Genomic DNA, 22,955 nt, shown 5'->3' on the forward strand with positions numbered 1-22,955 from the left:
ACTCAGCCCATAACCCTCCATTCCTTTCCTTTGGTTTTGTAATTGAACCCTGATCCATCACTTCTGTGGCAGCTCACTTCACACTCACACCGACCTCTGAGCAAAGTTGTTTCCCTTCTGGTTCCCCTGAAATATTTCACCTTAATCCTATGATCTCAAGTTCTAGTCTCACCCAAGCTGAGGGGAAAAAGCCTCTATGTAATTACCCTATCTATACCCCTCATACTTTTGTATAGCTCTGTAAGATCTCTCCTCATTCTCCTACTCTCCAGTGAATAATGTCCTGATCGATTCAACCTTTTCCTATCACTCAGGTCCTAATGTTGCAGCAACATTCCTGTAAATTTTCTCTGGACTGTTTTAAGTATATTGACAGCTTTCCTGAAGAAGGTGATCAGAACTGCGCACAATGCTCCAAATTCAACCTCAGCGTAATATCCCAACTCCTGTACTCTACGCTTTCTGATTTGGGAAGGTCCCACACTGAGGCAGAGGATGGAGTGAATGATGGTGAGCGGAAGGAGAGTGGTCTGAACTGGAGAAACTTTGTGCTGTCAAGTACACAACACAAAATGTCAGGGTGAGGAGGAGTAATATCCCTGAATGTCCAGTCAGACTGGAAAGTGAAATACTACTTTATTTTCACATGCACAACCTCCTTCTCATTCTCATTGTTCCCAGGTGTAGCCCATCTTTGAAGATCCTTCCTCTCCCAGGAATGAGATCTTTGGAGCTTCTGGTGGCATTTCTGAAGCAGCGAGTTTTAACGGGATGGGGTTGCTAGTCCCGTGCCCAATCTTCCTTCTTTCGCTGCCGGGCTTGGGACAGTCCATGGTGGAGTTCATATGCACAAGTACATGTCTGAAAACCATTTCAGTTTGGTGCCACTTAGGTTCGAGCAAAAGATGAATTAGTTATCATGGTAGTGCTGGGCATGTTCATCTAGTTTACGATCAAAGCATAAGAGAAGAATGATATTATTTCCTCCATTATAACAGCTATTTTCTTCTCCACAGACTAATGAAAGCCACATAATGTACACAAACACTGTCTGGATCGAGAGCCTGAACAACACTGGGAGTGTGATCACTCGTGACAGAGTTATCAACGTGGAGTTCTCCTGTGCCTATGAACTCGACCTGAAGGTTTCTCTAGAAACTGTTATAAGGCCGATGCTAAGGTAAACGGTGTCTTGGGTCAAGCCTTCAGGCACTGGTTTTCCACCATCCTGACTGGCTGTTCTCTCTCCTGTATTTTGTCGAGGATCGAGAAATGCAAGGGGAAGGGGAAAAAAATGAGATTCACAACAATGGGCTTTGCACCCACGATAGCTGCTAACTCTAACTACTCTGTCTATATTTTCTCTCGAAATTTTCCTTGATTCTTATTGGTTGTGTTATTGGTTTAGACGGGTCTAACAGATGCGCCAGTCAACAGGTGCACAACAAGTAATTCACACTGCACACTTTGTTATTTATTGCAAAATCTATCTTCAATTGGCAGACACAAACGGGTGTACAGTTCGCAGAAGTCTTATTGAAATTGCATCAGGACAAAGACAGTTTTTGCTATTTGAATCTCATTCTTAATCGTACTTGGTTTCCTGGTCACCATTTATAAATTCAAGAACTTGTTTGAAGTTTCATCTTAAACAATAGTAAAGAAACTTTCGGATATAGAACTCATTATTGAAATTTTAATTTGCTGTGATTGAGGCATTAAAATCCTGAGGTAGCCCACTCTGCTTTAGCTCCCAGTGCTTCATGAATTCAGCTCTCTATTTTTAAAGTTCTGTGGTGAAGCTGAACAATACAAGTTGAAATGGCAGACAGAAACAAGTTCAAACATGGGGAATGTAGGGTAATTGTGTTCCTCTGAACAGTAAGTAATTATCTCTGTTTACATTAGTGTCATCAACCTCACCCTTCCCACTAAAGGTGGCAGTTTCATCACTAAAATGGCTCTGTATAAAAACTCGTCCTACAAGTTTCCGTACCGAGAAGGCGAGGTGACGCTCACGACCCGGGATGTCCTATACATTGGGGTGTTTGTTGAGGGCGCAGATTCTACCCAGCTCATACTGGTCATCAATCGGTGCTGGGCTACTCCATCGCGCAATCCAAAGGACCGACTACGCTATATGATAATAGAACAAGGGTTGGTGTGAATTCTTTTTCCTAAACCTTTACGGTGAGATATCTTGTTCTTGCATATGCACAAAAACTAAAAGAGGTTGTAACATCTGTGTTTACACATTTCCCAACTACAACACGACTTGACAGATTCTTTCCAATTTAGTTAGCATGGTGGGTCATGCAGTAACTTGTTCAATGTTATTTTGTCAATTGTTGGGAGTTGGGCATCATTGGCAAAGGTAGCTGTAATCACTCACGCCTACAACCCTTGAAGAATTGGTGGGGAATTGCATCTGTTCACGGCTCAGTGCACTGAGCTCGTCATTCCATCATTAGCCATGATCCCACACCAGTGAGCTCATCTCTCGGCACCTAACACTCTCCACCCTTCCATCTTTCTGCATTCCGATCTGAAATCCACCCGCCCAAAACCACCAGCAATCCTTTCTCTGCATCGCTGCCTGATGTTCACTCACCTTGGACGAGCTCCTGTTCTCTGACAAAGCAGTCTTTTGAGATTTTCACTATCACTCCCCCAACCTGACCACCCTGTTTGTTTGAAGATGCTCCCTCACACTCTTCAAGGGTGGGCATCCTTCCTGTAAAGGTATACAAGCCTCTCAGTCCAAGGAGTGCCCAACTATTAACCTACTCTGCGATCAATCTAACCTTTCCCTTCTCTGTAGCCCTCCATTTTCCTTTCATCCATGTAGCTATCTAAGAGCCTCTTACATGTCCCTAAATGTATCTGCCTCTACCACCAACCTTGACAGCATGTTCCATGTACCCACCACTCACTCCGTTTTTTTTAAAAAAAAAAGGCTGACATCCCCCTTTACTTTTCTCCAATTACCTTAAAATTGGTCTCCTTGTATTAGCCACTCCCAGCCTGGGAAAAAGCTTCTGGCTATCCACTCTATTAATGCTTCTTGTCATCTTGTACACCTCTATCAAGTCACCTCAGGTATACCTACAGATTCCACTCACTGGTGGCTGTGGTTCCATCCCATTCCCTTTGTGAGGAAACACCAACAGACCCTAGGCCCCATGAAGTGCAGGCCCAGATTCTGGTAACAACCCTTGCGTGGTTACGGTCTAACGTTTTTATTCATAAAGAATCATCTCTGTTCTTGCTTGAGCAGGTGTCCAAACTCAAAGGACAACACAATAGAGCTGGAGGAGAATGGAGTGTCTCTCACTTGCCGCTTCCATATCATCGTGTTCAAGTTTATTGGGGATTATGACGAGGTTCATCTACACTGTGAAGTGTCATTGTGTGATTCAGATATCAATAACTGCAAAGTTGTAAGTAATAAGAATCCATACCTAATTACGACGATCAGTAATGCTGACTACATTTCAAAACCTGTGTATTCTAAACCAAATGTGCAGGAAAACCTCTCATTATTGTGGTCTAACTTACACATCAAAACCCTTAGGACTGCAACGTTTGACTATGAATGAACTGTCCCTACCACACCCAACAATACTCCATAAATTGAGTTCTCTATCTCAGCCACTTTAGTTTTAGGGAGAGCGAATAGTGAGGAAACATGGTTGTAATAATATTGAGACATTTTATAGCATGTCTGGTATAATGGTGTGAGAGAACACATGGTGGGGTGGGATATCAGAGGCTGTAAAGGAATGGGCAAGGTGTTTATATGATTAAAGTAGTACCAAAGTACACACAAGGTCAAGCAAAATCAAGGAGCTGGAAGCAAGCTGCTCTGCTAGGTTTCTGATGTAAAGGCTGATATAAATTGTGTTGGGCACGTGGCCAAGTGGTTAAGGCAATCGTCTAGTTACCTCAAGGTCGCTAGTTCGAGCCTCAGCTGTGGCAGTGTGTTTGTGCCCTTGAGCAAGGCACTTAACCACACATTGCTCTATTGTCTGTGCGAGGAGTGGTGCCCCACACAGACTTCCAACCTGCGCCTTGTAAGGCATGAAAATGTCCGACGCGGCCTCTCATGGTCTGAGTCGACGTTCCCCTTCCCTGATGTAAAGAGTGGTGCAGGCACATACTGACTAAGTCCTTCAATATTTGTTCCTGTAGACTTGTCCCACTCACAACAGGAGACTTGCTGACAAACTTACAAAAGAGCAGATTCTCTCCGTTGGACCCATCAGGAGAAGAGGTTAGTTGCACAGCTGGGGATGTGGATTTTGTGCCTGGGGCCATTGTTAGTGTTTCTGATGTTGCAATATGAACATCAGGAAGGCATTGAGTTAAAAAAGTCAGGAAGTTATGCTGCAGATTTATACAACTAGTCAGGTTGCATCTGGAATAATGCATACAGTTCTGGTCACCCTATTATAGGAAGGATGTTGAGGCTTTGGAGAGGGTGCAGACGGGGTTTACCTGGATTAGAGGGCATGTAGCATAACAAGAGGTTTGACAAACTTGGGTTGTTTTCTCTGGAGCAGCTGAGGCTGGGGGAGATCTGATAGAGGTTTACAGGATTAAGAGACATATTGATAGAGTAAACAGACAGTATCTGTTTCCCAGGCTGAAATGTCCAATACCAGAGGACATGCATGGAAGGTGAGAGTTCCCAACCTGGGGTCTGCAGATCCCTTGCTTAATGGTATTGGTCCATGGCATTTAAAAAAAAAAGGCTGGGAATTCCTGATTTAAGGTGAAAGGGGGCAATTTTAAAGGAGATACAAGAGGCAAGTTTTTTTTTAAAAACAGAGTGCTGGGTGCTTGGAACGCACTGCCTGGGGTGGTGGTGGTGGAGGCAGATACATTACGGAGTTTTATGTAGGTGGGCACATAAATGTGAGGAAAATAGAGGTATATGGACATTGTGTAGGTAGAGGGAATTAGTTTATTTGGCCATTTGATTTCCAATTCATTTGGTTTGTCACAACATTGTGGGCCAAAAGGTCTGTTCCTGTGCTGTACTGTTCTGTATTCTAGAGAGAGGAACTAAAGCAGAGGGAGAAGTGGACAGGAGATCTAGTAAATGCTGGGAACAAGGTACAGAATAGCTGACCCACCTGTGATTTGATGTCCTGTACCTGATCAACTGTTCAGGCAGAGATCTGCTTGTGGCTTTCATGTACCAGAGGGGAGATCTCCTCTTGACTCTCAATGCGTGCCAGATTATTGGCTTCTTTCATTGAAGGCTTCACACCATGAGGCACATCAATGAACCCGCTTCAAAGGAGTACATCCCAAAGACAGAATAGCACTGAGATAAATGACTCTGTGGGAAAATCTTATTTTAAAGAGGATTTCAAAGGATAGAGGCAGAGCCTACAAAGGTCAAGTTTGTCATTCATCAGCACAGTCCTTGTTCTGAGAGTCTGGTACCTTCTGCCTGATGGTAGGAGGTCAAAGAGATTGTGGGATGGATAGGAGGGGTTCTTGACAATGCTGTGAATATAGTGTTTCTGGTGTGTGGCCTGGATGGTTATGGGGACGGGGAGAGAGAGAGAGACCCCAATCATTCTCTCAGCAGCTCTCAATCTGTTGCAGGGTCATGCGGTCAGATGCTTTGCAATTCCCATATCAGATGGTGATATTGGTCAGGACGCTCTCAATAGTGTTCTGTTAGAGTAGCGGTGGGGAGAATCACACCTGAATCTCCTCAGGAAGTGGAGGTGCTGCTGTGCTTTCTTGACTGAAGAAGTGGTGTTGAGGGACCAGATGAGATCATTTGTGATGTGCACTGTCAGAAACTTGGTGCTCCTGACCCTCACCATAGAGGAGCTGTTGACCTGCAGTAGAGTGGCTAGCCTGCACCTTCTTGAAGTCCACAGCCATTTCTTTAGTCTCGTCCACGTTGAGACTGGAGTTGTTATGTTTGCACCAGTCCACAACCTTGTTCTAGTGCCTCTCTGTATGCCAGTTCATTATTGTTGTTGGTGAGGCCAACCACAGTTGTGTTATCAGTGACCTTAATGTGATGAGAGCTGAATTAAACACTACAGTTGTGGGTGAGTAGTGTGATCAGTAGTGGGCTGAGCACACAGCCCTGGTTGGGAGGGTGGGATGGTGCAGCAGTACTGAGCATGATGGAGCTAGAGATGTTGCTGCCAACGCGGATTGTTTGAGGTCTCTCTGTCAAGAAGCCAAAATCCAGGTGTTGAGACCCAACAAGGACAGTTTACCAGCTTCTGAGGGAAGATCATATTGAACACTGAACTGAAGTCCATGAAGACACCATTCTCGAAGTGGGATGGGACTGAGTAGAGGGCAGAGGCAGCTGCGTCATGGGTAGAGCAATTTGGGTGATATACAAACTGGAAGAGTTTCAATGTAGTGGGAAGGGAAGACTGAATATTATCCATAACCAGCTGTTTTTAAGTTTGCATGATTAAAGTCCCCAATAATAAAGAAACTGTCAGGGTGTGAGGTTGTAGGTCACCGATGGCACAGTAGAGTTCATGAACCGCTTCTCCAGCATTAGCACAAGGATGGGATATATACAATCACAATGGCAGTGAACTCCCTTTGTAAATACTAGGGCCTGCTCTTCACCATTAAGAACTCTTAACAGTTGGTTGCTACTACCATAGTGTCACACACCAGTTCTTGTTAATGTAGATACACAGCCCTGCTCTATGGGTTTTACCCGAGGTCGCAGCATTCCAATCCGAATGAAAAATGGCAAGCCCCTCGGGGGGGGGGGGGGCCAACCTGGGGTCCACAGACCCCTTGGTTAATGGTAAGGTCCATGGCCTAAAACTAGTTGGGTAGCCCTGCTCTGGTTGGATTGCTGTGTCTGGGGTGGTGTCCTGGAGCCACATTTCTGTAAGGATAAGCGTGAAGCAGTCCCTCATTTCGCACTGGGTCCATTACAATTGTAGGTAATGCAGTTTGTTTCCTGGGGTTCAAACTTTGGAAAGCAGTATTGACGAGAGAGCCAGTCTAAAGGGTTTTGCCTTCTGTCTAGCACAGACTCCACCTCACTTACCATCTGCTCTCAGGATGAGGCTTTTCATTCCAGGACGAAGGAGATGTCCTCCTTTTTTAAAGAAAGGGGCTTCCCTTCCTCCACCATCAACTCTGCTCTCAAACACATCTCCCCCATTTCACACACATCTGTTCTCACCCCATCCTCCCACCACCCCACTAGGAATAGGGTTCCCCTGGTCCTCACCTACCACCCCACCAGCCTCCGGGTCCAACATATTATTCTCCGTAACTTGCGCCACCTCCAACGGGATCCCACCACTAAGCACATCTTTCCCTCCCACCCCCCCCACCCCCACTCTCTGCTTTCCACAGGGATCGCTCCCTACGCGACTCCCTTATCCATTTGTTTCCCCCCCCCCCATCCCTCCCCACTGATCTCCCTCCCGGCAGTTATCCTTGTAAGCGGAACAAGTGCGACACATGCCCTTACACTTCCTCCCTCAACACCATTCAGGGCCCCAGACAGTCCTTCCAGGTGAGGCGACACTTCACCTGTGAGTCGGCTGGGGTGATAAACTGTGTCCGGTGCGCCCGATGTGGCCTTCTATATATTGGCGAGACCCGACGCAGACTGGGAGACCGTTTTGCTGAACGCCTACGCTCGTCTGCCAGAGAAAGCAGGATCTCCCAGTGGCCACACATTTTAATTCCACATCCCATTCCCATTCTGATATGTCTATCCACGGCCTCCCCTACTGTAAAGATGAAGCCACACTCAGGTTGGAGGAACAACACCTTGTATTCCGTCTGGGTAGCCTCCAACCTGATGGCATGAATATTGACTTCTCTAACTTCCATTAATGCCCCACCTCCCTCTCGTACTCCGTCCGTTATTTATTTATATACACACATTCTTTTTCTCTCTCTCCTTTTTCTCCCTCTGTCCCTCTTTCTTTCTCCCTGGGCCTCCTGTCCCATGATCCTCTCATATCCCCTTTGCCAATCAACTCTCCATCCCTCCCCCTCCCCCTTTCAAATCTCTTACTAGCTCTTCTTTCAGTTAGTCCTGACGAAGGGTCTCGGCCTGAAACGTTGACTGTACCTCTTCCTAGAGATGCTGCCTGGCCTGCTGCGTTCACCAGCAATTTTTGTGTGTGTTGCTTGAAATTCCAGCATCTGCAGATTTCCTTCTGTTCTCACTTACCATGCTTATTTTCTCATGCACTGCTTCCGGCACCTTCTTTCCTGGGCGGCTTTAGCAAGCAACTCCGCAGTATGAAGGTCTGGGCCACAGAATAACTTGAGAGTACACAGCTCCACTCTTATCAGACTCATTAGTGATATAGACTTAGTTTTTTGTATTCTTAGTGTCCGGAGGGTCTTGCAATCATAGACGCTTAACATAAACAATTGTACCATTTGTTGGATCTGGAGTGGCTGACACAACTAAGTGTGCACTGCCAATTTGAAAAGGAATGCTAGAGCTTGGGCCTTGATTTACTGAGAGCAAGGACACCATTACTAGAACTGTTAAATTCTAAGTCCAGAAATATATCTCAAGATTAACAAAGCTGTCAGGGAGACCACGCTCTGGATGTATAAAGTGGGATTGGGAGCTGATGTAGACAGTAACCATGGGTGATGGTGTGAATTCAGATGCAGGCAGCTGAGTTTTGGATGTGCTCAGGTTTACAAAATGAGCAAAGAGTCCAAATGAAGGGTCTTGGCCCAAAATGTCGATTGTTTACTTTACTCCTTTCCATAGCTGCTACCTGACCTGTTGAGTTCCCCTGGCATTTTGTGTGTGTTACTTTGATTTCCAGCATCGGCAAATTTTCTCTTGTAAAATGTCAAGTTATCAAGCAATGCATTGGAATTGCTGAATCGGGGACATAGAGTTATTATCGACAATCTAGCCATGTAATTCTAAGGCAGGAACAAAGAACTAGGTTGTATTACAATATGGTGTTTGACTGAATATCAGGCTTTGGGCATTGCTGCCTGGTTATAGGGCTCTCCATATTGTCTATGTTGGTTATGTGAGAGAGACAAGATGGGAGGATAAAGTGTAGTTCTGAGCAATGTACATTCCTCATTCGGCTGTGACAGGAGCTCTGACATCATTTAACTATACATTTCCTGTTTTGCAGCAGCTGACTGGTGTGAGGTGGACAATGGTGGCTGTGAACAGATTTGTACAAGTCGTGGGGAGCGGGCTGTGTGCAGCTGCATCACTGGATTCTTGCACTGGGATGGAAAGCACTGCCGAGGTAAGTCAATGATGGCCACGCTAGTTACCATATGGTTAAAGTTCTGGAATAAGATGGGCAGTGCAGCTCGAAGGGCCTATTCCACGCTGTACCACAATTACCATCACTTCGGTCTTCTCCTGGATTCAGTACAGGGCGTTTGCTAAGAATAGGGCTGAGGCAGTTTCTGGGAACCCCCAATTCCACTGCAAGCAAAAGAAGCAAGAGGTGTCAGGACAAAGATTGCCCTGTTAGGTCAGTTTTTTTCTGTGATGGCCACCAGGATAGAGCTTAGGTTTGGTACCTGATGGTCACTGGCAGGGTGGGCTTCTCCTGATAAAGGGATCCGGTTCCTGTAAACCTGCAATCTCTTCCAAAAGGGTACAGGACCATCAACCTATTCTTAAAATCTTTCCAAATCACCCACCATCCTGACTTGAAAATATCATTGTTCCTTCATTCCCACTGGGTCTAAAACACCTCTTAGCTGTCATCAGGGTATCTTCACCAGAAGGCTCATCACCATTTGAGGGGATTGGGCAAGAAGATCTGGCCTTTGCTATCATACCCACATTCTATAAAATAAGCAAGAAAAATAAAGTAGAAAACTCCTAATCCAGGGCCAATAAATTTGGGTTTTTAAAATGAAACTTGTTAGCTGTTCTTTAATTTAGAATAAAATCAGAGCACCTCAGCGGCCAGGCTGAAAGCCCCACTTTGGTGAAAGAAGTGTGATGGTAACACCATGATATCAAGACGCTGATGCAAGTGAAATATAACACTGAGACACCACCAGCTGGGTGGCAGTGCAGCGTTAATATAGCCAGAGTACCTAGCTGTTGAGACTGCTCATTAAATCAAGTCACATCTCAGGGTGACAGGAAGATGCAAGTTTTAATTTTGCTGAGTTAACTCCTTACACTTCTCTCTCTCTCTAGCTCTAAGTGCTTCAAATGAGCCAACCATACTGCCTCAACTTCTGGTGATAACTCAGATCTTTAGCTGGTTATTGGCAAACACACAGAACCTGAAACTGTAGCCGAGGGTGACGTTGAAGCAGTCAGACTTTGGAGCAAGATTACAAGGGGATTGACCAGAATTAAATAAACAACTGCAATTTCATATTTTTTGGGGATCTATTATTTAATTAAATAATGCTTTTGTAGTGAAATACTATACTATGAGGATTGTGTAATGCATTTTTACAGAGTTGTAACTTGCTCTTTCATCCTGAAAATAAACAGCCAGGACTGCTGAGAGTTTTAGGATTTCAACTTTTGACTGTTGTGTCTAGGATGGCAAAAAATGAAATAAAGGATTTATTGTCAATAGAACTGAGGTTCATTCTGATTCAAAGCACTGTCAATTCATTGAACTTCACAACTAATAAAAAATTAAAATCTTAGCTCTCTGCCCAACACCAGGCATTCTTCCTATGTGATCCTACTTCACAAATGCCAACCCATTCTTTTAAGTGATGAACCTTCTCAAAGTGATTTCAGGATTTAGATCTATGAGAGGATGACTAACTCCAAGGATTTATGTTAAAACCACTTGGATTCAAATCATACTTACTTGCCTATTGCACGTTCTAAAGTCATGACTGGGATAGAGGAAACTTGCTTCATAACTATGTTGCTTGCAGCGACACCAAGCTAAAAAAGAATTAATGCCTGTGTAACTCATCCCTCAGTGAGAGAGAGTCTCCTGAATCTCACTCCAATGAGAGTCAGTACTACTCCGTGAAACTTGTTCACTCCTAGAATCTGTACCCATGGAATCCCAGGAAGATTTGATGCCTGAGGAAACTGTACCAGAGGGAGGCAGTGTTTTAAAATCATGGTGAGTTACACTAGTAAATTGAACAGTTCAGCAACAGCTTTGAGTGGGTGGTCAGACAGATACACGCCAGATTAGGTCAAAGATAACAAAAGCAACTTTATGCCACAGCTTTTTAATTATACTGAAACAATTTAATTATAATGAAACATTTCTTTAAAACCCAGATCCCAGAACAGAATTATATTTGCTTTTTTTTTTCAAGTAACATAATGTCATTGCTAAATCTTAAACGAGATGCTATTTTACAAAGTTAGATAAAACCAATTGAAATATATCATAAACTTGAGACAAATAAAACTATAATTAGGGGAGGCAGCAGGGTTAGTGTGTTGCGCAGGATGATGTACAGGGCACCAATGGGAGCTCTAGAAGATCTGTACATACGTGAGGGGCAATATGCAAAGTTAGCTCATGCACTCACACCAAATCAGCATCATCTCTGAAGCAAGAGTGGTGCGAGGAAATTTACTGGAGAGCTGAAGTATCTGCTTTAGTCAGAGTTAGAACTGACATCCACTGGGAGGGTATCTGTCTTGTTAACAGCTTATGTGTTCATTTTACCATCTGTACCAAACAGCAAGTGGGTTTACAGTGATTTCCAACTTATTTTCAACTGATGGGCGTCAGCAAGGTGAAGCTTCTCCTCCGAGCTCTGTGTGACATTGAGATCAGTTTCTGGGTTTAGAAGGGACAGGAATTATGATTGGACATTGCAATTATAGCTGTGGAAACAGCAGTTAACAGGGTAGGCTTGGTAACAGCCACTGCTTCTGTACAGTGGAATACAGGAAGCCACTGACTAAAAAGGAGGGGTTTCTTGTGGTGTGCAGGAACTACTCCCAGGTTATACTCTAAATGTAAATCGTATATAAACAAAATTCTGGTAGAAAAGGAGCTGGCCAGACCCAGTGCCCATCATAACATTTCCAACATCTTGTGTCAGAAGCCTACTCTGCAATTTTGTGCCCGAATTGTTCCAACACCATAGTATCAGTGAGAGATGAGCATCAGAGGAAATATGGTGTGACAGCCCTGGCAATATGGATGTGAGGAATGAATGTGTTTGCCAAGTACTCAAAGTACAAACAATAAACTGTATGTTGCAAACACACTGCATGCACAGAGGAAAGACAAGTTAAGAGAGGTAGTGGTTCTCCTGACAAGAGAAACCCTAACCTGTCCCTGCACCTGATACTTTGCTCTGGGTGCAGGTTTTGCTACAGAGCACCTTTGGTCCACAACCCTGATCAGGGTAATAACAGCAGATGTAATGTGAATCTTGAACCTGGCTTAGCTATCAGGAGCTTTGCTGTAGTGATGAACTGTGTAATAACGCTCCCTTTCACAGCCCAGCTGTGCCGTCAAGTCTTGCAGTCAGTGCACTGACTCTATCTCGCACATTCTGCCAGCCCCATCTCTTTCGCACGCCATACAGCTGCTCTCCCTTGCATTCTCTGTGCACTAGTTCTCTTTCTCACACACACACATACTGAACACCAACTTTCTCTCTCTTTCTCTCTCTCACACACATTCAAGCCCAAGTCCAGTAACTGACACACCTGCATTAACCCTCTCTTACCCAATGGAATAACTAACTTTCTTTCACCTCATATGTAGTTACTGCCTCGTAACCCAGCTGTACAGTAAGACACACACAGACACAAACACACAAATTCTCCCTCTCTCACCCCAGCAGTGTAGTAACTCTTACCCTGATTGCATGATAACTCTCACATACACCCCAGTTATCTATTCCACTGTGCTCAATGTTGGAACCCAGCACATGGACTCCATGCATTAACCAGATCTTAATCTTCATTTGCAAATCAGCTTAATACAGGCTATGAAAATAAAAATTATAACAAAACAACTGCATTTATCATAGCAAGTGAATACAAATAAATACATCTCGATTTCATCAAACCCTAAGCTGATTTCTGTACATTTGGTTTTAGGAGATGCGGAGGGCGAGATCAGTTCTATAATTGAAAGAGATGTGCGCAGACAAGGGAGGGCGACTGCATCAACCGAACTGGGATGCACCCATAACTGGCAAGACACACCAATACAGGCAGGACTCACTGATACACCATCCCAAAAGTGACCCAGAAATCAGCGGCATTTGAACAAACAATCAGTTCCACAAATGTCTCCAAAGTCCAGAGCTAGCAGGAGCTTCAAGGGGTCATCTCCAAGCACCCATATGTTCCATCACCATGCCTGGCTTGATTCCATTTTTGAATAAACTACATTAACTGTCTCCTGTAGAGAGAACAGAGAGATTGCTTCACACGGCCCGTTATATAGTTCATGCTAAGCCACCCCTTCTTACCATTTCACCCAAACCCATCACTTAATCCACCCATTCTGCCCATTCCATTAATCTCATAATTTATTCCACAATTCCATTACCCTTTTCATGAAAACTAATTTACAGAATTAAGGCTTTCTCCCCCATCCTGCAAATAAATTGCTGTTACTTTTTTTCGCACCATGTGCAAAAATCTTTAGCATTTTTGTCCGTTTTTTTTACATAGAAACATAGAAACATAGAAAATAGGTGCAGGAGTAGGCCATTCGGCCCTTCGAGCCTGCACCGCCATTTATTATGATCATGGCTGATCATCCAACTCAGAACCCAGCCTTCCCTCCATACCCCCTGACCCCTGTAGCCACAAGGGCCATATCTAACTTCCTTTTAAACATAGCTAATGAACTGGCCTCAACAGTTTGCTGTGGCAGAGAATTCCACAGATTCACCACTCTCTGTGTGAAGAAGTTTTTCCTAACCTCGGTCCTAAAAGGCTTCCCCTCTATCCTCAAACTGTGACCCCTCGTTCTAGACCTCCCCAACATCGGGAACAATCTTCCTGCATCTAGCCTGTCCAATCCCTTTAGGATCTTATACGTTTCAATCAGATCCCCCCTCAATCTTCTAAATTCCAACGAGTACAAGCCCAGTTCATCCAGTCTTTCTTCATATGAAAGACCTGCCATCCCAGGAATCAATCTGGTGAACCTTCTTTGTACTCCCTCTATGGCAAAGATGTCTTTCCTCAGATTAGGGGACCAAAACTGCACACAATACTCCAGGTGTGGTCTCACCAAGGCCTTGTACAACTGCAGTAGTACCTCCCTGCTCCTGTACTCGAATCCTCTCGCTATAAATGCCAGCATACCGTTCGCCTTTGTCACCGCCTGCTGTACCTGCATGCCCACTTTCAATGACTGGTGTATAATGACACCCAGGTCTCGTTGCACCTCCCCTTTTCCTAATCGGCCACCATTCAGATAATAATCTGTTTTCCTATTTTTGCCACCAAAGTGGATAACTTCACATTTATCCACATTAAATTGCATCTGCCATGAGTTTGCCCACTCACCCAACCTATCCAAGTCACCCTGCATCCTCTTAGCATCCTCCTCACTGCTAACACTGCCACCCAGCTTCGTGTCATCCGCAAACTTGGAGATGCTGCATTTAATTCCCTCATCCAAGTCATTAATATATATTGTAAACAACTGGGGTCCCAGCACTGAGCCTTGCGGTACCCCACTAGTCACCGCCTGCCATTCTGAAAAGGTCCCGTTTATTCCCACTCTTTGCTTCCTGTCTGCTAACCAATTCTCCACCCACACCAATACCTTACCCCCAATACCGTGTGCTTTAAGTTTGCACACTAATCTCCTATGTGGGACCTTCTCAAAAGCCTTTTGAAAATCCAAATATACCACATCCACTGGTTCTCCCCTATCCACTCTACTAGTTACATCCTCAAAAAATTCTATGAGATTCGTCAGACATGATTTTCCTTTCACAAATCCATGCTGACTTTGTCCGATCATTTCACCGCTTTCCAAATGTGCTGTTATCACATCCTTGATAACTGACTCCAGCAGTTTCCCCACCACCGACGTTAGGCTAACTGGCCTATAATTCCCCGGTTTCTCTCTCCCTCCTTTTTTAAAAAGTGGGGTTACATTAGCCACCCTCCAATCCTCAGGAACTAGTCCAGAATCTAACGAGTTTTGAAAAATTATCACTAATGCATCCACTATTTCTTGGGCCACTTCCTTAAGCACTCTGGGATGCAGACCATCTGGCCCTGGGGATTTATCTGCCTTCAATCCCTTCAATTTACCTAACACCACTTCCCTACTAACATGTATTTCGCTCAGTTCCTCCATCTCACTGGACCCTCTGTCCCTTACTATTTCTGGAAGATTATTTATGTCCTCCTTACGAGGCCAAGTTGCTATCTTGATGCTCAACCCAGCACAAAGGAAACCATGCAAGGAGCTGGCTGGATTTGAACCCAGGACCACTTGCTTCAAAGTCCAGCCTGTATGCCGCTACACCACCAAGCCAACTTGGAAACAAATTACAATGTTCCAACTATTTTCCCTCTCAACAGTACTTATTACAGAGACAAAATAGACTAGATGCTGGAATTTGGAGCCACCATCTGCTGGAGGAACTTGTTACAGCTCTATTCATCATTGGATCCACAATACACAAACTGGTTTTCCATAAAATACTCCATAATACACAAATGTCACAGATTAGGGTATGATTGGCAGATAGATTGGCTTCCGGCAGAAAGCAGAGACTCGGAAGAGGAATAGAAACATAGAAACATAGAAAATAGGTGCAGGAGTAGGCCATTCGGCCCTTCGAGCCTGCACCGCCATTTATTATGATCATGGCTGATCATCCAACTCAGAACCCAGCCTTCCCTCCATACCCCCTGACCCCTGTAGCCACAAGGGCCATATCTAACTTCCTTTTAAACATAGCTAATGAACTGGCCTCAACTGTTTGCTGTGGCAGAGAATTCCACAGATTCACCACTCTCTGTGTGAAGAAGTTTTTCCTAATCTCGGTCCTAAAAGGCTTCCCCTCTATCCTCAAACTGTGACCCCTCGTTCTGGACCTCCCCAACATCGGGAACAATCTTCCCGCATCTAGCCTGTCCAATCCCTTCAGGATCTTATACGTTTCAATCAGATCCCCCCTCAATCTTCTAAATTCCAACGAGTACAAGCCCAGTTCATCCAGTCTTTCTTCATATGAAAGACCTGCCATCCCAGGAATCAATCTGGTGAACCTTCTTTGTACTCCCTCTATGGCAAAGATGTCTTTCCTCAGATTAGGGGACCAAAACTGCACACAATACTCCAGGTGTGGTCTCATCAAGGCCTTGTACAACTGCAGTAGTACCTCCCTGCTCCTGTACTCGAATCCTCTCGCTATAAATGCCAGCATACCGTTCGCCTTTTTCACCGCCTGCTGTACCTGCATGCCCACTTTCAATGACTGGTGTATAATGACACCCAGGTCTCGTTGCACCTCCCCTTTTCCTAATCGGCCACCATTCAGATAATAATGGTTCATACTGAGAGCTGGGGTATTCGACAATGATCTGTATTGGAACGATTGCTCACAATTTACATACATCAATAATTTACTCTGGAACTGAAAGAAAATATGAAAGGATAGTTAAAACTAAGTAATACAACAAATTATAGGATGTCAGGCAGGGTGATAGCAAGGAAAACCTGAGAGTGCATCTCACTTCATGACGGAAAATATACAGGATGAATGTATGAGTCCAGCCAGATTAACACCATGGATAGTCCAGCTGCACAAGGAGAAAGAATTGAAGGTTTATGGTGATAAGAACTTCAATAGTGAGGGCAACAGAGAGACATGAACCCTGCCATTACAAACAAGGATATCACAGAAGAGCTGCAGGCCATTCTGAAAGGCAGAGGGTAAAACAACCAGAGGTTGTGGTCCAGGTAAGCACTGACAACATCGGTAAAAAGACAGAAAAGATTCTGCAACACAAATTTATGGAGTAAATTTGCAGATTAACAAGCAAGATGTGTAAGGCCGTAATCTCAATTACTTCTACTTGCTAGTGAGCTTTACACTTCCGTACCACTGAAATTGGGGAAGGTGGATGGATTCCACTTGAACTAGAACAGTCCAACTTCCTCGTGGGGAGGGGTATGTACAATTGTGAAGGGGGCAAAGGGAAATTACAGTTAAATAATATAAAACGTAGTCAATCCAGAGCAGATATAGATATTAAGCACGCGGAAGGAATACAATGATTAACTGCATTTATTTTAACGCAAGGAATCTGACCAGTAAGGCAGTTAAATTTAGAGTGTTGATCTGTACGTGGGAATATGATATTGTTGCCATCACTGAACATCGTTGGGGAGCATAGAAGACTCGAGGATAAACATGAATTCATTTTCTCTTGAGAAAGCATGGCTGAGGGAGTCCCTGTAAAGGCTTTAAAATTGAAATATTTTGATGTGGAGATTACAGGGAATAGGACTGCAATTTGGGTAGGAGAAGGTGACGTAGGGAGGAGAGGGTGGGAGAGAGAAGGAATACCAGAGACTTACCAAGAAGAAATTTCTTTACTAGAGAGTGGTAAGAACATGAACAGTTTGGATGACCTATTTCCATGCTACCTAATACGACACAGGAGCAGAATAAGGCCATTCATTCCACTGAGTCTGCACCGCCATTCCATTATGGCTGATTCCTCCTGTCTTTGCTCCATAACTTTTGACTCCCTTATTAATCAAGAACCTACCGAGCTCCACTTTAAAAGTACCTAATGCTTTGCCTCCACAGCCATCTGTGGTAAAGAAATTCCTCCTCAGGCTCTAAAGGGATGTCCCTCTATTCTGAGGCTGTGCCCTCCGGTCCTAGACTGCCCCACTATAGGAAACATCCTCTCCGCAGCCACTGTATCGAGGCCTTTCAACATTCGATGTGAGATCCAACTCATTCTTCTGAATTCCAGTGAATGCTCTCCATGCATTAACCCTTTCACATCCAGGATTATTCCTGGAATGTCCTCTGGATCCTCTTCAAGATAAGGGGCACAAACTGTTCACAACACTCCAAGTTTGGTCTGACCAATGCCTTATAAAGCATCAGCATTACATCCTTGCTTTTATATTCTGGTCCTCTCAAAATCACTGCTAACATTGCATTTGCCTTCCTTACTACCAACTCAGCCTGCAAGTTAACTTTTAAGGAATCCTGCACTAGGACACCCGAGTCCCTTTGCATCTCAGATATTTGAATTTTCTCCCTATTTAGAAAATAGTCTATGCTTTCATTCCTTCTACCAAAGTGCATGACCATACACTTTTCTCCATTTTATTCCATTTGCCACTTCTCTGCCCATTCTTCTAATCTGTCCAAGTCCTTCTGCAGTCACCCTGCTTCCTCAACAATACTTGCCCTTCCACCTATTTTCACATCTTCAAACTTAGCCAGAAAGCTATAAATTGCATCACCCAAATCATCGACATATAATGTGAAATGAAGTGGTCCAAACACTGACCCCTACAGAACACCACTAGCAGCCAATCAGAATAAACCTTTATTCCCATTCATTGCTTCCTGCTAGTCAAGCCTATCTTCTATCCATACTGGTCTCTTTCCTGTAAATGCCATGGGCTCTTATCTTGTTTAGCAGCCTCGTATGCAGCATAGCCTTCTAAAAATCCAAGTACACAACATCTACAGAACCTCCTTTGTCTATCCATCTAATACAATGTAAAGACCACCGAAGAAAACATCCACAGACATTACCCAGCAATTACTTCAGTCACCTACAAAAAATAAACCTTAAGATTTATCAGGTACTAAAACTTCCAGCTTTCAGCCATCCTGTCTATAATGAGCGATTTAATTTCAAAACAATGATCTAACACAGGATTATAATTCCCTTGAGGCAAAACAGTAACTGTTTCTCCTATCACAGTTGTTGCTTGATGTGTGCTGAGGTCTTCCAGTATTTTTGTTTTGCTTCAAACTGCAGCATCTTATGTATTCCCTGGTTTCCATACTCACCCTTCTTAAACAGCAAAATGACAGATAGAACTTTCTGAATCAAGACAATGGGCAGCTCATAGCTATGAAGTACCCATGTGGACCATAATCCTTTGCTTTCTGTTGAGGGTCTGCCCTCTGGAGTCTGGAGTAATGAAATCAGACACGTACCTGTTGGCTCATGTGAAGCTGTGGATTCCAGGTCATGCTGACTGTAGTATTCCAGCTCCACCTCCTGAAATGAACAGTCAACGAACAGTTCAGTCACAATGATTGCCTTCGGTTAGTCACTAATACTGCAGGCCGTAGCTCAATTTACATCTATTTCCCCTCCTATTGGCACGCTGAGGTACAGAAGAGCAAGTCTGCTCCAGGACTAGTGGCCATTTTAAGACTCTGCTTGTGGCGAAACATTAGTCCCCATATGATCTCCATGTGTTTGCTCTCAGTTCTTAATTTTAAGCATCATTTTTATTGAGTTAACTGGAAATATCAGTTTTCATTTTGTCACTTCAATGATATGAAGGAAACAATGGTGAATTTAAGATGTGCAGGGAAAAGCAAATTGGCTTGGGTAATTTGAACTGTTATATTTGGTTATTATTCATACCCCACTTCAGGAAAACACAAGGCTATGGATTCACTTGCAGCTCCAGTAACCAAGCAGGTTTCTAACCACTCAAGGCCAAGTGGTCAATTATACAAAATAGACAGAATTAATACATTGCTTCTGTGTTCACCAGTGAGAGGGACCTTAATAGGCTACAACAGGCCAAAGTGTTGGAGCATGTTGAGGTTAAGAAAAAGGCAGGGTTAGAGCTTTTTAAGAACATTAAGACAGATAAGTCCCTGTGGCTGGACAAGATATACTAGAGGTTAATAGAGGAAGCGATTGCTTGGATGTTGAAGATGAATTTTGGATTCTCACTGGTCACAGTAGTACCACTAGAGTGGAGGATGGCAAAAGTTGTTTAGTAAGGGCAGTTGGGATAACCCTGGGAACTATAGACCAATGAGTCTTACTTCAGTGGGCAACAAACTAATGGGAGGATTGTTAGGGGCAGGGTTTATGACCACTTGGAGAAGCATTAGGAACAAACTGCGCGACTTTGAGATGGGCAGGACATGCCTCACAAGCCTGTTTTTTATTTTTTTTTTTCGGGGAAATTACAAAAATTGATGAAGGTAGAGCAGTGGATGTGGTGTGTATGGATTTTATGGATCAATTGACAAGGTTCCCCATGGAAGGCTCATCCTGAAAGTCAAGACATGGGATCCATTGAACTTGGCAGAAGAGATTTAGAATAGGCTTGCCCACAGAAGGCAGAGGATGGCAGTAGATGGAACACATTGTGCTTGGAGGTCAGTGACTAGCAGGTGTTCCACACCAATTTTTTCTCTGTGATCTTTTATAAATTACTGGATTTGGAAGTGCAAGGGTGGGTTATTAAGTTTACAGATGAAATGAAGTTTGGTGATTTGGTGGTCAGTGTCGTATGTTGCTGCAGTCTCCAATGGGACATTGACAGGATGGAGAGCTGGTCTGAGAAGTGAGAAGTGGAGCTCAATCTAGAAAAGTCTGAAGTGATACACTTTGAAAGGTCAAAATTAAAGGCAAAATACAGGATTAATGGCAGGATTTTTAGCAGTGTGGAGAAACACATGGATCTTGGGGTCCAAGTCCATAGATCCCTCAAAGCTGCCATGCAAGTTGCTAGAGTGGTTAAGAAACCATATGGGTGTGCTGGCCTTCATCAGTTGAACCACAAGATAATGTTGCAGCAGCTCTATAAAACTCTGGTTAGACCACACTTGGAGCACCAGTTCTGGTCACCTCATTTTAGGAAGGATATAGAAGCTTTAAAGAGGGTGCAGAAGAAATTTACCAAGATGGTGCCTGGATTGGAGGACACGTCTTATGAGGAAAGGTTGAACAAGCTAGGGCTTTTCTCACTGGAGGAAAGGAGGATGAGAGGCGACTTGTTATAGATGTGCGAGACTATAAGAGGCATAGATAGAGTGGTCAGTCATCCCTTTTTGCCCAGGTGGCAATGGTTAATACCAGAGGACATCCTTTAAAGGTGAGCCTAAGAAAGTATAGGGAAAATGCCAGAGGCAGTGGCAGACAGACAGACACACACAGTGTTAAGTGCCTGGAATGCACTGCAAGGAGTGGATGGAAGAGGCTGATATATTAAGAGACATTTAAGAGACTCTTACATAAGCACATGGATGAAAGAACAATGGAAGGTTATAGGGTGTGTTGGATGAAAGGGTTGGATTGATTGTGGAGTAGGTTAGAACAGTGGTCCCCAACCACCGGGCCACAAAGCATGTGCTACCGGGCCGCGAGGAAACGATATGATTTGGCGTTATGAAACAACACGAGTCAGCTGCACTTTTCCTCATTTCCTGTCACGCACTGTTGAACTTGAACACAACCCCCTCCCACCCCCGTTGGCCGGTCCGCAAGAATATTGTCAATATTAAACCGGTCCGTGGTGCAAAAAAGGTTGGGGACCCCTGGGTTAGAAGGTTAACACAATATCATGGGCCGAAGGGCCTGTACTGTTCTATATTCTAGACAAAATGGAAAAAGATATTTAGTTGAACTGTCTGCCAGTGTTTAAGTTCTGCCCATTTTTCCGTTTTGCATTTATCAGCTCCCTCATGCCATTTATTTCAACTGCTCCAAGTTGAGGCAATTTATACATTCCTACTACTTTCTGAACACAGATTCCCTTAAATTTCCTGATGTATTTTTATGACTAGTTCCGGTCATAGGAAATCCTCCGTAGCCACTTGATAAATGCATACACCATTTTAGAGACCTCCACTAGGTCACAGTCCCAACTTTCACTGCTCAACAAAGAAGAAAAATAACAGCAGGAAAAAAAACTGTTACATGTTAAAACAAAAGGACTCTGCTCTACTGAAACATTCAATAGCAACCTACCTCACGCATTTATCCTGCGTTTCTCCCAGGGAGATTACAGCCACCTCTCACTTCTTTAACAGTAACATTTACATTTGTAATTGTGGATAACAGTGGCTAAATTTTCCAAACTATACTAACAAAGAAAATTCACCAGCTCCATCACAAGAATAGAATAAATCTTTATGGGGTGTAACGGAATGTCAAACCGAAGCTCAGATAGACTGTTGACTAGGTAGATCTCAAAAAAGCATGTTACCTTTAAACTCTTCAGATCAGACTCGATATTATGTATGAATTGGAGGATTTGGTTGCGCACGTGTGAAGGAAGCAGCTGTCTAATTCCTGCCTCTGATCCTTCAGTATTACAAGGATCAGTTGCGCTGTTGCTCTCCCTTGTCTCAGTGCTTTGGGCGATACAATCCACAGAATAATCAGGCGCAAGTGTAGACATATCTATTTCATCAGTGGAGCTCCCTTCAGTCTGTGCAAACTCATCCAGGGTTAGGAAATTCCCTGCCAAAGTGAACAAAAGATTTTAATAAAAGTTAGTGATTCCACTGAGAATCTCAGATTGAAGAAAATTTCTTTTAAAAAATCAAAACCTCACTTTATAACCACACAAATCAATACTTTATTCTAACTATGCAACTGTTGCTGGAAGACAAGACAATTCAAACAATGCACCAATGGTGTAGAAAACTAAGTAATTAGTCTCAAGAATAGTGAAGGGAGAACAATTTGAAAACAGCTAAGAAACAAAATCCTTGTTGGAAACACCAACAGGTCTATGGAGAATGGATACCAGTTGAGCATGCAACTCGTGTCGTGGGTAGCATAGAGGTTAGCGGAATGCTTTACAGCGTCAGCGATCAGGGTCTAATTCCCGCCACTGTTTGTAAGGAGTTTGTATGTCCTCCCCATGACTGCATGCTGCTCTGGTTTCCTCCCACATTCCAATTTAAAAAAATAACACATACAGGTTACGGTTAGTGAGTTGTGGGCAAGGTGGTGCTGAAGGCATGGCAGGTTGCCCCCAGTGCATCTTCGGGCTGCG

The 22,955-nt window shown here is 43.8% G+C and overlaps 2 protein-coding genes across 2 annotated transcripts in view; one reads left to right on the forward strand and one right to left on the reverse strand.

The window, feature by feature from the left end:
* tecta (tectorin alpha) overlaps positions 1–10,545 on the forward strand; it is a 58,467-nt gene extending 47,922 nt beyond the window's left edge. Inside the window, exons 19-24 of the mRNA XM_063038500.1 lie at positions 1,017–1,180; positions 1,909–2,157; positions 3,278–3,440; positions 4,192–4,273; positions 9,153–9,272; positions 10,190–10,545. Coding sequence (XP_062894570.1) covers positions 1,017–1,180; positions 1,909–2,157; positions 3,278–3,440; positions 4,192–4,273; positions 9,153–9,272; positions 10,190–10,290 — 879 coding nt within the window. The 3' untranslated portion in view covers positions 10,291–10,545. The remainder of the gene's footprint in view (positions 1–1,016; positions 1,181–1,908; positions 2,158–3,277; positions 3,441–4,191; positions 4,274–9,152; positions 9,273–10,189) is intronic.
* Positions 10,546–11,173: 628 nt separating this feature from the next.
* LOC134340917 (rho guanine nucleotide exchange factor 12-like) overlaps positions 11,174–22,955 on the reverse strand; it is a 71,945-nt gene continuing 60,163 nt past the window's right edge. The window contains exons 29-31 of the mRNA XM_063038514.1: positions 22,158–22,414; positions 19,135–19,198; positions 11,174–13,355 (exon numbers count right to left, since the gene is read on the reverse strand). Coding sequence (XP_062894584.1) covers positions 13,345–13,355; positions 19,135–19,198; positions 22,158–22,414 — 332 coding nt within the window. The 3' untranslated portion in view covers positions 11,174–13,344. The remainder of the gene's footprint in view (positions 13,356–19,134; positions 19,199–22,157; positions 22,415–22,955) is intronic.

This window comes from Mobula hypostoma, chromosome X2 (assembly GCF_963921235.1).
Source record: "Mobula hypostoma chromosome X2, sMobHyp1.1, whole genome shotgun sequence".
Lineage (NCBI taxonomy): Eukaryota > Metazoa > Chordata > Chondrichthyes > Myliobatiformes > Myliobatidae > Mobula > Mobula hypostoma.